The sequence below is a fragment of the Gavia stellata genome, chromosome 17 (assembly GCF_030936135.1).
Source record: "Gavia stellata isolate bGavSte3 chromosome 17, bGavSte3.hap2, whole genome shotgun sequence".
NCBI lineage: Eukaryota > Metazoa > Chordata > Aves > Gaviiformes > Gaviidae > Gavia > Gavia stellata.
Genome location: NC_082610.1, coordinates 12,710,890 through 12,726,917, shown reverse-complemented (window position 1 = coordinate 12,726,917; position 16,028 = coordinate 12,710,890). Strand labels below are relative to the sequence as shown.

The following is a 16,028-nucleotide window of genomic DNA, read 5'->3' as shown; positions in this document are numbered from 1 at the left end:
AATATAATATGCAAAGGAGGAATCAGATTTCACCCTTCAAAAAGGGTACAACTGAACTGAGTCTTCTCATCCTCTGCAAAAAACCAAACATCAGTGACTCATCAAGCAGCATATGCTTTAACACAGTAGGATCACCAACTCTCCAGTCCAAGCATAAAAATTAAAACTTTATGAAGCATGAAGTCATTTTGTTGGCAGTTTTTCCCTTGACTCAGGAAATATTTGTGAATGTTGTGAATCTGCCATTTTATGGTTTGGGATTTTTACAATTTCTTTTTCCTCTTTTTGCAAGGGGGCAGAGAGAGGAAGAGAACGTGAATGGCAGGAAATGGGAGACTTGTGAATTATTACTTATGCGCATTTTCCAGAGTGATATATTTAATCTTACCAGTTTTGTGATCGCAATGTTTTAACGTACATATGCTTAAGACAACACACAAGACTGATACAATCTTGTACTAAGATTGTTATAAACAAATGTTTGGGGTTTTGTGCTGATCTCATTGAGCAGATTTTCTGTAACGCAAGAAATGCAGTTGCACAGTTACTGGCATAAATCATTCTCTAATTTGTTGACGGCAGGGTTGGGGAGAGAGGATACATTTCTTTCAAGTACAATGCAATGTACAGTTTTACCATTAAGTTTCCAAACGATGTGAGTCAACATTTTCCAAAAAGATTTTATCTATGGTGCTGTTCCAAGCACTGTTAGTATAAATTCTAACTGCGTGATTGGTAAGAAGCACAGCTGAGGTCAGTAGAAGTATCTGCTGAGTCAAAAGTATTGAATCAAGTCTTTGTGTGCTAAGTGGTAACATCCAGAAATTGCTGTGAGAGATAAGAACCTCATTTTAGCAAACAGTGTATACACCACACAGAACTATACATACATATGTGTGTGTGTGTATATATATATATGCATTTTTTGATGGCTAATGAAGTTACACACACAGAGTAACTGAGTTTTGTGAGTCAATTCTGTAGATGTAAGTTACAATTCTTCTGTAACTTACATCTACATGTAACTCCTGTAACCCTTTGGCTGCTCAACAGCTTCCGGCTTCAGTGACCAGAAAAATAAGCTAAGTAGACTATTTTTGTGCTTGATAGGACAATGTTTTCTTCAAATCAATGAGATTTGAAGTCCACAGCAATGATCAAAATACAGTAATGAAAAAAAAAAGGGGGGAAAAAACAATAAAAACCCTTCAAGGCACTGTGAGGGAAGAGGAAATATGGATGCTTTGACTTATTCTCCTCCTAATTCCTGTAGACAACATGCAAGTCAGTATGGCATCCAGCTTTATTCGCTAGAGCACCTAAATTTCACCTTAAGCCAGACAGAAACATGGACCAGACCAAGCATGTGCTGGCGACATAAAAAAAGCTGGAAGGAGAAACCAGAGCAGTATCTCAGATTTCTTTACACTTTCAGGAACTTGAGGCGAGAGAGAAATCTTGCATATTGAACTGCTCTGAAACATACTAAGGAAGTCTTTAAACGACACCAGCTTTACCATTGTTAATTCATTATTAGACTGCCTCTAGTAGTCTAGTCATGTTCCAAACTTTTGGCTTTTGTTAAGGTCAAACTTTCAAATGCTTGATTTTAATCTCAGATGAAGAACATTTCCTTATATAGCTTTAACAAATGCTACTGGGACAATTAAGTGAGACTAGCATCGTAGAACAGAACAATTCATGAAGGATTACATGGCAAAGCTGTATCACCTGCATTCATAGCACCAAGTGAGTCTCTATTCCCGTATTTAATGGAATATCATGTGTTCACCTTCCTCATGAGTACAGATACAGAGTATTAATCAGACTAAATGTAACATCAATCTTTTTGATGTATTCTCACAACTTTATGAGAGCTGATCGCTAATCAAACTGACCAGCGTCCATGCAGATAATAAATTTTGGGTCAGTTCAGAATGACGGTACTGCAACAATGTAAAGTATGACTCACAGATGTCAACAAATAAAATAATATTTTATTTTCTATCCAGGGGTAGGAAGTTGAAAATAGGCCATCAGCTGATTACTCAAGCCTGTGCTTTTCTCTGGAAAATTTGTTATGACATACAACTGCCAAGAGATTAAACTGAATCCAGGGCTTTCAGAGATACCAGGGAGAATACTTTTTTTCTGCAGACTATATAGCTTTTACAGTCACTATATTAATCTTGCATGCTAGATTATCATGGGTACCACCTAGATATACCATATGAGTACAGTCTCCTTACTTTTCAGGTAGCATTTATTTACAAATTATCCTGTAACAAACAGCTGAAGCAGGAATGAAGGGAACCAGAATGACAGAAGTAGCCTTCTCAGACCCAGCTTGATCAATTGTGTCAAAAAGGGTCTTCTATTATTATGCAAGAGGCTAAAAAAAAAAAAAAAAGAGTTCAATAGTTCTCCTCTAGCATTCACAAGCTGAGAAGTGAGTTTGTTTTCACTTTACAGTTTAATTAACCACAGAAATTTCCAAGTGGATAAATCCAGTTTTTTGTGAAGATGATTCTGCCAAGCCAAATATCTAATCTGCTCTAGCTGAATTCCAACCAGTCTCGTGTATCAGCAAGGTTTACCTGGTGAAGGCTACTGGGAAAGAATTAACCATTCTTTTTTGGAAATTTAATCTTACTTTTGTCTTAGTGAGTTATATCATTTGGTAAAAAAAAGAAAATTGAACTGTATTTAACTGTGAAAAGTACTGTCCAGATTTCATTTCAAGTCCTAGACACTAAAAAAAAAAATCCATGAAACATAATGAGGCATGCATCTGAATGGTTAAGTCAATATTACTTTCATAGTCCGATGCTTCATAGGCTTATGTTTCATTACAGATTGTACATGTGCTGAATTCTTGTCTAATGACCATGTAACAGGGCACGTTCAATTATTCTCTTTGGGTTTTAGAAAGAAACAGGAAGATTGGCTATAAACAATGCAGTCATAGAACAATTTTCACCACAGCAAGTTCATCTGAAAAATATGCATTCTTTACAACACAGCCAGGAATGGCATTACGAGAACCAACATCCTGCTGCGCTCAGTTGTTTTTTTTTTTTTTTTTTAATTATTATTAATACTTAGGCAATATAAGAAAAAAACCTTTTTAGTTCATACTGGATGTTTTGTGATGAGCATTACTTGAAAGATGTGGATAGTGAATCAAAAGCAGCTGCTAGAAACCACAGGATAAATAACAAGTTTGCTAAATTTAGTATATGTTATGAAATACATAGAGTGGAGGAAGAGTCAGCCGTTGTAAATTTTTATCAGCCGGGCAAGAATTATTGTAGAATATTTCACTCTTTACTTATAAAGATGACAGACATGAAATAATGACAAAATATTTAATAGGAAGATGTCAGTTGATCCACACTAAAATTTAAGATTAAAATACATCTAATTTTTGGTTACACTTCTGGTTTTAATTCCTTTTAATAATCTACAAAAATATCCACCTAAACTGTAGCGTTAATGAAGTAAGAACAACTATTGTTCTCTGGCTTCCAACTGGGCCTAGAAAAAGCATAATATTATTATTATTACAACACTGCATCTTTCAATTATTCTACAGATAGGGTAACATTTCAACTCCGGTATTAAATAAACAGAGTACACATTATTAAAAGCATTTTCTTAAAATAATCAATAATGTTACAGTTCTTCACTAAAAGAGCAAAAAAATTACTTAGCCATCTATTCAATCTTAACTAAATTCAATATACTTAATGCCAAGGTTTTACTTATTCTTTAATTTTCATGTGGGAAAGTAATTATTTTAAAACATAACAATGACAGTCCACAATTACAGATTGGATTAGGTTTTCCCTAGGTTCTAGCCTCTAAAGATTCCAAGTATTATGTCATAGCAGAAATTCTGTGAAGTACTTTACATCAAATGGGAAACAAAACGTCTATTTTTGAAAGACTGAGGTTGCCCAAAAATAATTAAATACACGTTTAAAAACAAACACTGCCAAGTAGCTGACACCCAAAATCTGACCTACCTAAAAACTGAAGAATTATTCTACCAGTTTTAAAATCTTGCCATTTACACCCACACAAATCTTGCCAATGGATGCACTTACAGAAATATGTATATACATTACAGCACACTTGTAGACATTTGTCCTGTGCTAGCCTGGCAGAGTTCGCCAGCAGAGGGAGCAGAAGTTATTAAGCCTTTTTCCCAGAACAAAGATGAGGCTCATTCATGCTGTGTCAAACACGGAAGCAAATGAAAGGAAGACCATCTTGGCTGTCCCATTAAAAAAACAGCATGTGGTGGAGGAAAAAGAACTTCTATGAAATGTTTTTGGTTGGTTTTCTTCTCAAAGCAGGTAAAAAACAAAAACCAAACAAGTACATCGAGCTTATCTTTGCGCAAAAATACATGCATTTCTGTGATACGGAAAAATACATTCTTACCAGGAGCAGCAAAACTTTTTTCTACATTTGTCCTCTGTAACATTAATCTATTGTTTCTAGACATGTTCTTCCGCATTTTTGTCACTTATTGTAAAGTTTTTACCTGCAGGTTAATCTCTGCTTCATAGAAAGTTAAGCAGGAACAGTAGTGCCGCTCTGAGTCTATATCAGTCAAAACCACCACAAAGAACGTTGGCTGTTTTCTCTCTTTTGAAAGCTGCCATCCTCCAGGCTGGCAAAACTAATGAAACAAAAAAAAGAAAACAAGACATACAGTTAAGCAGTAATATCAATTGTTTTAAGAAATATGAAAAATATTTTTAAACAATGTAACAAAACATTATCTAAAACAAGAACCTCATTTCATTTAAAACGAGCATATGCAGGGTTGCAAAATTTGAGGAAAAAGGGGAAAAACCCAATAGGTCTTGGAGTTGGTCAGGCTGATATAAACCTAGCTCTACAGACATCAAGGGAGATATAATAAACTATGAACTGGCGATGTGTTCCTTTGAATTCAGTATTCAAGATCATCTTTGCAGGGTTTAACAGGCAACAACAGGAATAAATTGACACATTATGCAGGTTTCATTTGAATAACAGGTTAGAATTTGAAGCTAAAATGATTGTGTTTTGGAATGTCTCTACATTTTTAATTTCTCCACGTATTTCTCCATTAATTTATCTAATCAAACATAGATATTCCACATACACCTACTTGCAAAATTATTCAACACTTACTCCTTCAAAAGACTATTTATAGAGCAATATTTTTCACCCATTTATTGACTACCTCTTCTAAACTTAATTGTGAACATTTGAAATTTTATAAGAGGTCGTACAATAGCAGGGATGTAAGTTTCGCCAGCCCTATGAAAAATATGTTCAAGTTTCATGACTTCGTAAGTCTCAGGGACAAAGAAAATCACTTGCTTCTCAGACTCAGAGGCTGCAGTTCTCCAAGTACTTCATACGTATTTAGAATACTACACATTTCCAAGCTCCTTCAGCAGTGAGCAGACTAAATACGTGCAATACTTAAAACACACGTCAAGTAAGCCTAAGTCCTTTCAGTATTTGTTCCTTCAAGCTGACCAGGGCCGTGGCAGTGCAAGTCACCAGAACTGAAGGCAGCAATTCTGACCTCAGAACAGAGATGCACAAGCAGGATGAACAAAAAGAGAAACTACAGCTCAAAGGAAAGGGAAAAGTGTATGTTTTTTCTTCTTTTTTAAATGACTGGAGAATAACATCAGTTAATAACTTGTTCCCAGTAATGGAAGTGTGTGCTGAAATTCAGAAATCAGATTGCTGAAGATTCTTGAGGTGGCCTTTATGAAATTTTGTGTTCACTGTTTCTTTTACTTAAGGCTGAAGTCACATACACGAAACTCACAAGTACATTACTATTAGCAAAATTATAAACTTAGAACTTACAGGGGGCGAAGGTAATAGCCCCTGTATGTATTAGGAATAAAACACACTAACATTTCTAGAATTGTTAAACAATGCAGATACCAAAGGAACCAGAGAGATAGGTCAAAATCTCATGTTTCCAGCAACTGCTTCTTTCCCCTGGACAGCTGCTAAAAACTGAAACAACATGAAGAGTAAGTTGTAAACAAACATTTACTACAGATTCATCTTTAGAACCTCTACAATAAAACCTGGGTAGTCTTAGGTGAACAGCAGTTAAAACTCTGCCTCTGGTATACAGTTTATTTTATGATCCTGGGAAAATCTTCAAAACCAAAGTTTTCTCATGTTACATTCTTCATATTCTAGATAGTCGGCTTAACACTTCTGAGTCTGTATCCTTAGAAGTGCTAAGCACCCCCTCCTGCATCTGAGAAGAACTGTTTTGAACATCAAAAAGTACTCTGAGAAAAGACATCCTAGTCATTCCACGCTAAGCATCCAGTATTAGCTCATGATTTTGATAATACTGGCCTAATCTCCCTTTGTTTTTCATCCTATGTCAGTTAAAAATAAGAAAATACCACTATTAATCTTGCAAAACTGCTATAAAGATAATGTAACATGGTCGATATATACAGACATTATAACAAAAGCATCATTAAAAAGTTTGACAATAAAATCATTAGAGTTCTGTACGTATTGCAGAGTTTAGGTGGTGTGTGGTAAATGAAGCCTCAAATCCATAGCTCAAATAAGATAAAAACCCAAAAACTCTGAATAGCTATTTGTTCAATGAGTATAAGCCAAACTGCAAAGAATGCAGTAAGATTCTGTTAATAAATAAAACCTTACCACGGTAGACCGTTAAAACTGAATCATCCATACAAGGTAGGTCAAATTAAGGTTGCTCATGCAGTACTAGCTCTGGCACTTCTTAAGCTCCAAACGCTTGAGTTAACAATCTTAACACTCTTTCATATCTGCCAAATCTACCAGTTCTGACAGGAGATCCTTGCTGGTGCCACTGCCCTTTAGCTTTACGGGTATTTTCCCATCTCACACCTGGAAGCAGCAATCTATCAGATTTCTGAGTGTCTGCAATTCCTGGACAAATGACCATTCTGCATGCACCAAACACCACTCTACTAAAATCCAAATAATCCACAAGCAATGTATTCTGCACCCAAATGACAAATATGTGGACTTGGGCTGTGTGGCTTATGCAGAGCTGATTTTCATACAATATACACAGAATTGACCAGTTTTGAACTTTGACATATTGGTAGGTTCATTTTGAATATACTTTTTTGTATTTATTTTAAAATAAAATGTACTTTAAAATAATTCTTTTTATTGTAATAAGCCATTATTACCAGGTCTTACTGCATAAAATTTATACTGACATCTGCCCTGTAAACTCGGAAATGCAAAGAGAAAACCAACAGCTAAATTTTTAACTATCAGAAGTGACTGTTGATCTGAGCAGGCTGCTCTCAATAGCAATCTCTCAATCTTTATGCATGTGTAAACCCTACTCATGTCAGTGAGAATTCTTCCCAATTTCAAAATGATCTTGTGTATAACGTATACTTTCTAGATTTCACTATTTTACTAGAAAACAACAATTAGTGATAGTTAAGGAAAACAGCTGAAGTAGAGTACACCCACTGGCTACAGAGAGAATCTGTGTTTTCAAATAAACTGGAAGGAGTTTATAAATATAGAGATTGAGGATAAAGACAACGTGCTCCTCCAAGAAATTAAACAATGAATGATTCTCAGTTTCCTTAAAATAAGGTAATAAATATTAGTGTAATATTTGAAATGCAAACAACATTGAGAAAAACTTTCCAAGTTAGTATAAATACAAGCTACTATCCAGTACGATTACCAGCACAGTCTGGCCACTAAGAACAGGAAAATGTTTCCTTACCAAACCAGATGCTATACCAAAACAGACAAAAGCACCACTGTGACTATAATTCAAAGGTCATGTGCTTCTTCAGTAAACAAGAAAAAAAAAAAAGTTAAAATGAACATGCTCCCATATTGTTTCACTTATTTGCCAGAATTCTTGGAACCAGAACATAGCTTTATCAAAGACACTGAAAATCAGAAAGAATCAGATTGTCCAACTCACTGTTTACAGAAATAAGCCTCTAATGGTGGTGAGTGCTTCAAATCGACTCCACATTACAACTGATTGCCTTCTAAAATCTGGTGCAAACATCCAGAAGTTGCGCTGAATAATATGTAACAGAGATCTTATATTCAAGTTGCTGAAATGACATTTCAAGCATTGTTTGAAACTGCAGGTGCCCACTGAAGCAAAGAACTTTCTCTTAATTATTCCCGCAAATGCTTTCAGACTAAACAAGAAACCAGACAGATTTAAAAATGACGCATAGTGTTTTAAAACAGTGTAGCTGGGTTTGTTACCTTTAAAAATTTTGTATGTCATCACCACAAGCCTTCTCTCTAAAGTCTAGACCCGATTAATGAATGTTCAAAAGCAACATTTGTTTCTTCTAATTTTTGTAAGCCAAAAAACGTTGTCTTTGCTTTCATAAATTTGTTCCTTCTGTCTTCCCTAGAGCTATAGCTGTACTCCTACTCCTTTCCTGGTCCTTCTCTATTTAAAGAAATCACTTGCATAAATCAGCATATACCTGTATACAGCTTTGGTGTCTAGAATCAGAAAATCATACAATATTCTGAAGTGGAAGGGACCAATGAGGATCGAGTCCAACTCATGACTTCACACAGAGCAACCAAAAAGTTAAACGATGTATCTAAGAGCGTTGCCCAAACGCTTCTTGAACACCGACAGGATAGAGGCCATGACCACTTTCCTGGGGGGCGTTCTAAAGTCTGTTGAAAAACTGAAGAAAATGTAAATATAGTCACAATTTCTATTAAAGCAGTGGAGGAAGAAGGCTTACTGGATACCATGGAAGTGAAGACTAAACACTATTATTATACTGAACAGTAATTACATAGTGTTCAAGTTCCGTTAGAGAAAAATTTTAGTCATTTGTATCCTTACCATGGCAGAACTATATTATTTGCCCCTCATACCTGTTGATCAGAAATTACTCATTTGCTGAATTGCATGTTAGAACTTTGTCATTTACTTCTGGGCTTGCACCCCAAGTACAACCAAGTCCATAACAAAAACTCAAACCAATATTCTAGTTGGGTCTGTGTAGCTACAGACGGGAAAACTGCTCTCTCTGCACTTTACATTGTTTTCTGTATCAACGATCTGGTCAGCTTTCCATCAGAAATCCACTACCTCTGATGGCACTACCAAAGTAGAAAGGGGAAAAAGCTTGTTCAGAAAGTTTACTACATGATACATTCTTTGCAAGTCATCCACTGAAAGCATTTTTTGAAGAGTATATACAGAACAGAAGACAAGGTCTGTCATATACCATTACAGAACCCTGCACTTAAATAATTAATATTATTTAAAATATATTCTCACACTATGTATTTTCTTCAAAATATATTTGTGCACTTGTTAAATAAAATCCAAAGCTGTCTGGATGCACGTAAAATAGAAAACGTGAACTCTATCGACAAGACTTGAATTAAAATATTCCAAAATTACTTTAGAATTTAAAACATCTGACACAGATATCCACCTTCCTTTCTAGTTTAACTCTTTCATCAAACATTTGATTCTCCCTTGGATCACTCTGGGCATAAAGTTTCATTTTATTAAGTCTGCTTCTGTAGGCTTTCTTTTACTTTTCAAATAACCGTGCTTTGTTTTTAACATGTATCATCATCATCATCATCTTTTCTACAAACCTCCCTGAAAATAAAGGACCATGTTCTGGACATTACGTGAAGGAATTTTCCAACTGGACTTGCATGACCTAGCACCAGCTGCTGAGTATTTCACCATTTCACCATTCACTTACGTATGGAATTTTGGCAAAGGGAATTTTCTTTTTCAGATGCATACCTCTACTTAAAACAAAACAAAACAATTACAATGCTCACTGGCATAGTAAAAAAGCAATGTTATGAAGCTGTAAATCTGAGGAAATGCTTGGAGCTTTGGGGATATCTCTGAATGTAAACAGAATAGAAAATATACACTGAATTTTATAACATCTTCCTGCCTTTCAACATCTTGTATCTAAGAACCTGCATATTTATCCTTAGCCTAGTCCAAAATAAAACTAGTGCACTTAAAGTATACTCCAAATTATTTCCAGGCAAAAGCCCATTTCAAGTGCTGTAGAATATTCTGATGATCAATTGTAAACAATTCAACTCATTCATAAAGAAAAAAATAGCTTTTAATCATAAAAGAAATATAAAGGCCTTTTCTACCCTAGAATGCACTGAAATACAGTTCCCCAAGATGAATCTTTACACAGTCACCTCGCTGCACCCGTGCACTGCTGGAATCTGCTGCCAGGATCTCCCACAAAGGTGCGTGCGAACCAGCTGCCCACCACTCCCGCCCAGTCCAGTCAGAGGCTGGCCGGGTGCTGAAGCCAGAAAAGAGGTTAAGAAGCCAACATTGATCTATTTCTTTAATTTCAGACCTTCTAACCTATGACACCAGAGACAGAGGAAAGGCAAAAGCAGTGTCAATATGCAGTGTTCATTTGAAATCAAGGAACTGCCTTCTCCCCTTAGCAAATCAAAAAACCACACTTCGGTGCCTGCACATGCTGGTGTTATTGGATACCACCCGCCCCTCAGCCTCTCACATCTGAAATTGGTTGAAATACTTTGGGGAATCACATTAGAAGCAGCAGGAGGGTTGTTTGTGACTACAGGTAACATTACTGTCCAAGAAGAGTTACAGGTGAATAACCTTTCTTCTTCTTGCCTGGGACAGACTCTCCCCACGTACTGTGGACATTTCTGCCTCAGGAGTCAGCTCCCCAGTCAAACGTAAAAACCATGTCAAAAAAGACTCTAAGAGACACTTCCCCACGGAGAAAAGATCCTCAACCACATTCTTGGGCTTCCTAAGGCCAAAAGTTGCTGAAAGATCTCTCAATGGCACTAATCCTGCACAAGTGACAGACAAGGTATTCTATAATTTGAGCTACAGATTAAAGTGCTCCTCAATAATCAGGTGCTCAAGCTTGTCACAGAGACACTGCAGCAAAAGTCCAACAAAAGAAGAAAAATTAAAATATTTGGGAACATCTCAACTAAAATCGGCTAGTTCATCCTCTAAAAGTCATAGAGACAGAGAAGTGTTTTACTGAAATTCACCAAGAACTAGTAAATATATAAGCCTGGGTGTACATCCACACATGCACATAAAAAAAAAAAATCAGTTTCAAGTTCATTGCTTTGCTTTTTTAAAACCCCATAACATTGTGTAATTTTAAACACCTTTCCACAACGAACTGCTATGCTGAAAACCCGAACTTGTAAGAAGCATTTCTACAAGGACTGAATTCCTCATTTGTCTTCCAAAAAAATACTTGAACCGGCTTTTAGAAAGAAAACTACACCCACTGGGAAACCAGTTTCTTTTTCTGCTTTCAGAACACTTAATATCGCCATCCCAGTGGCTTATTAAAAAAAAAAAACCAAACTGTCAAATAATCTTCTGACTATTTCTGAACAAAGCCAACCTAGACTACAGATGTGGCGATTCACGAATAACTATTGTACTCCAATGCCTTTATTTCAGAAATAGTACAGGATTAATGATGATATTCTGAATGGTGTTTTCTTCTCCAAATGAACTTGCAATATCTCTAGTCTAATCATATTTAGTAAGAAAGTGAAATTAGTGGGCTTGTGCAAATAACTAATAGTTTGGACTTTTTATTCATTTATTTAAACCATGCTCCCTCCTCTTGTCTTCAGCCAAGTGCCCATCAAGATAATCTTAGGGCAATTTAAAAATTTTGAGACCCTTGGACCCAGAATCTTTTTTTACCACCACCCCCAACAAAATCCAATGCACCCGCCATGCTCTGGGCTACCTCAGGCAAAGAAAGCGAGACAGTTGCGGACAGTAACCAGAAATTCTCAGACACACATCAATATATCAAACCAAATACAAATACGTTAGGTGTCTGAAGCAGATATTTTATGCCGGAGAATTTTTTTTTTTTTTAACATATATTTTAAACTTCATCAAAAAGTTAAAAAGTTCTAAATCTAAACTCAGGACTTGCAACTGAAATTCAGGAATACACAGCCTGCCTTTAAAATTTTTCTTACCAAGAAATGATTGTTAGTCAGCAATAATTGCTGCCAGTGACACGATTGGTCAAAAGAATCATGAGTAGTCTGGATATTAAATATTCAACATGAAAGCAGAAAAGACAATTTTAAGGCAGCAATAAATTCAAGTGAGGCATGACTTCAGTAAATCATACTTCAATCTGAAGAATACAGGTCTATAGCAAATGAATTGTGTTTGGTTATGAGACAAAAAAGGCAGTATGCATGGAAAAGATCTAATATTTAGACTAGTCTTAAAGCAATGCTGAAAGGAGGACACTAAAAAAAGAATACAATTATAAAAAAAATTCATTCTTTGTATTAAATGCTTGTGTTTTCATTTTCAGCACGAAATAGATAAAGAAGCATCTCTGTCCCTCTTAACCTATTCAACAACCAGTGCTCAGGAGTGGTTTCCAAAATGCATTGTGACACTAAGACAAAGGTTCATTTGTTTTGGTTTTTCTTCTATTTTTACTGACCACTGTCTACACACTTGAGGAGATTGGTAGTTACCTGAGGTATACAAACCTAGAAAAACAGTTTCCCTTTAGAAACATAAATGAGCATTTTATACATATTTAATTTATCACTCAAGCATGAAATATTAACCTTGCCTAATGCACTCTTTCTTCTCTCCTTCTCTCTCCCCTGCCTTCTTTTTTTTCTCTTTTGACAGTAGTAGCATTGTGTTACAACAGCAGCCATGATCTTTTTCAAGTCTTTAATAACTTCCCAAGTCATTTTCTAGATAATGCTATAAACTGTCTTTCAAAAGATATACAGCATGTAGAAATATAATTATTGCATTGGTTGAATGTCAAAAAAAAGTACAGCAGGGTAGTTAATGTACATCACTCAACAATTAGAGTTGGCACACAGTAAGCTATTTGTATGATCATAAATTTTGATTTGACATTTTAATGCTTAAATATTCTTCCAGAGGAACTGGTCAATGTTATATAAAATACTACTGTAATACACAAAGTCCTCATTATCTTATTTTTATCACTTACACCTGCACAATCAGACATTAAACCACACTGTTAATACCATTCCCAGCCTTGCTACCGTGTCTGAAGATACATTCTGTTGCTCTCTAGCAATTGTAAAAAAGGTGCAAGCAGCCTTGTGTTAAGATTTTAGCATTCATGATCTTGTAACTCCTTAGAATATATCTGCCAGAGAAGGGTTCGAAGACTTGACACTGAAAAAAAGCACATGGGGGTGGGGGGTGGTGTAAGTATGTGGTAATGCAGTGTACACTAAAAAGAACGTTGATCTGAGTTGACAGAGGCCTAGCAACTAAGAGGTCTACGACTGCTGCAGCAAAATAGACTTAAGAGATTTAAAAGAGATGCTGACAGCCTCAAGATGACAAAATACAGAACAGGAAGTCTTGAAATACGCAAATGAATTAAAAAGTCAGAATTTGCTCTTAAAATAGATAGCAGAAATTAGACTAGAACATATGCTTATAGAACAAACCACGAGAAGGGTAACATATACCTTAAAAACCCTGAGTAAAATGCCCTCAGTCCAAAAAAAATGATAATCCATTTCTTTTTGAAATATACTCCTCCATAATGCAACTCTCAAACTCAAAAAAGTGCCCGGAGGCGCAGCAGAACGAATGACAGGAAAGCAGATCAATACAAGCAGCAGGCTGCAAGTTAGCGAGTGTAATACCGGGAAGGGGTATACACATCTAGGCCTGGCTCTCAGGCAGTTTGTTCCAAAGCTCCCATGTTTTATATAAAATCTCCATGTTTTGTGGTAGGTCACACTCAACCTGCAAAGGATTTGGCTAACTTCTGAATCTCACCTTGCCTGATACCTCCCCTCCATGGACTGAAACAAACAGGTTTCCTGAGACCAGATCTAAGTCTTCTGGTCAAACCATCCTCTAGAAATAATGCCAGCAAAATGGTGGTGCCATCTATCCCAGTGAATTATCATTACATCTTTTAATCATTTTGGACACCAGACATCAAGTCAAAATACATTGATCTACCTTACCCTGTCCTACTCTTATTTTCAAATCCAAATACCATTATAACCCTGTGTGCCTCCAAGATCTGGAACATGGACAACACACCCCAAGCAGATTTCTGCCAGTTTAGCCCAGAGAGAGCATGTCCCTCCCCACATCAACACTTACACCTAGGAAGGGGAAATCAAGAGAAAGGAGGAGGGGATGGCTGGCATGGGGAAGGGGCTTTTGGAAAGCCTGGTGAAGTTTAAACGGGTTGGCAGTCACCTAGCCCAGCATGAGCCCCTCTGGCCATGTGAACAGTAGAAGGCCTGAGAAGAGAGCGTGTCCAGGACCACATCCTATAACCTGCCACCTTGCCAAATGCGCACTCGCAGCAACAGCTCCCACCAGCCAGTGCACTACACCTCGTGCTGCCTGCTCACCGTCACCCTCAAATTGATCAGAGATGCAAGGGACAGAGATAACTACAATAGTTCACTGCACCAAAAGCTTTATTCAGCTAAGAGAACTTAAATGAAAAATAACCAAAGGAAATTACAAAAAGGGCAGTATATTTCTGGTCTGTTCATTTTAGGGATTTAACAATGCTTCTTATATGCCTCATGTTACTATTTCCCACTTATAGTCACAATCAATTTCCCATTTTGCAGGTGTGAGTTTCCACGAAGAAACAGAAGAGAAAGTACATAAACATCGGAAAATGAAATGTGGCTAAAAAACTCACAAAGAAACATCTTCTCATGTGAGTGAAAGCCTAGACTAGGACCTGAAATAAATAAAACAAATTTACTGGATTGCCATATGAATGTATCCCATTAATAAAGTTCTGTACATTGGCTGCTACTACTGAATTTTACATTTCCACAGCGTTAATTAAGAAAAATATGAAATGCATTTCCTGTCAGCACTCTCACCAAGAACACAGTAAAATAAGTAGCAAGAAAAGGCAGCTGAAAAGTTTGGTGCTTTCCAATGAGCTTCAGTTTCCTGTGCAGAAAAATGGGATCAACACTATGAGACATACTTTTCCTCTCTTCCCACAAAACTGAGGCCTGTATTATAACCAGTGGGCATTACTACTGGACTACATTACAAGATGTTTTTAATGGGTGTGGTAAGAGAGTTTGTCTGGCAAAAGCCCCAGTACAAAGTGAAAGGCTTTGTGCCCCTGTAGATGCTTTCATGTGCACTATTGGCATACCAGTAAACAGCTGTTCTGATGAAGCTGTACTTCCTCCAGGTAGGTCAGCAGAATTTAGCAGTTTCTGAACTAAAAAGGTAATAAGAGATTCCAAAACTTGTCAAAATGAAAATTCAGAGAGGTTTGGCATTGAGAAAGTTTGTACGTTCCTATTTAATAATGGTAACCGCTTTTCCTCCCTTTTGGCATTACTCTAGTGTACTCACGTTTGGAAGACATCTTCAACTTGAGTTTTGCATAATCACCAGAAGACTGCAACATTTATATTCTCTGTTTTCCACCACATGATAATTAAAACAGAGCAAAATAAAGCATTAGAAGTTTTTATGGGGAGCATGCTTCTGTCATAAGGTGTTACCAGAATAAAAAAAATAATTTACAAGGGAGAATGTGAGAACCTCTGATAAAATTAAACATTTTCAAACAGACTGGCTCGAGTAACTTGCATGTAAGAAAAAAAAAAAAGAACTGAGGAGCTCTTCACCACTGAAGTTAATATTCCACAAGTTTTCCAAAAGTGGGAAATCCCAGGAGCCTAGAGACTGCAGACATTATTCCTATGCTTTAAAAGGGTAAAAAGAACGTCCATGGGAAACTATAAACTAATTCAGTACAACAGTCAACTCAGGTAAATTAACAGAAGGTAATTTGAAGCTGCATCAGAGAAAAAAAATCAGAGATACAAATAGAATGACTACTGGTATGTTTCTGTAGAAAACCAGCCATTAAAACAATTTTTGGAAG

General features: G+C 36.4%; 1 protein-coding gene across 1 annotated transcript in view; it reads right to left on the bottom strand.

The window, feature by feature from the left end:
* Positions 1 to 16,028, bottom strand: part of SBF2 (SET binding factor 2) — a 273,716-nt gene that overhangs the window by 157,359 nt on the left and 100,329 nt on the right. The window contains exon 3 of the mRNA XM_059825675.1: positions 4,553 to 4,690. Within this exon, the coding sequence (XP_059681658.1) occupies positions 4,553 to 4,690 (138 nt within the window). The remainder of the gene's footprint in view (positions 1 to 4,552; positions 4,691 to 16,028) is intronic.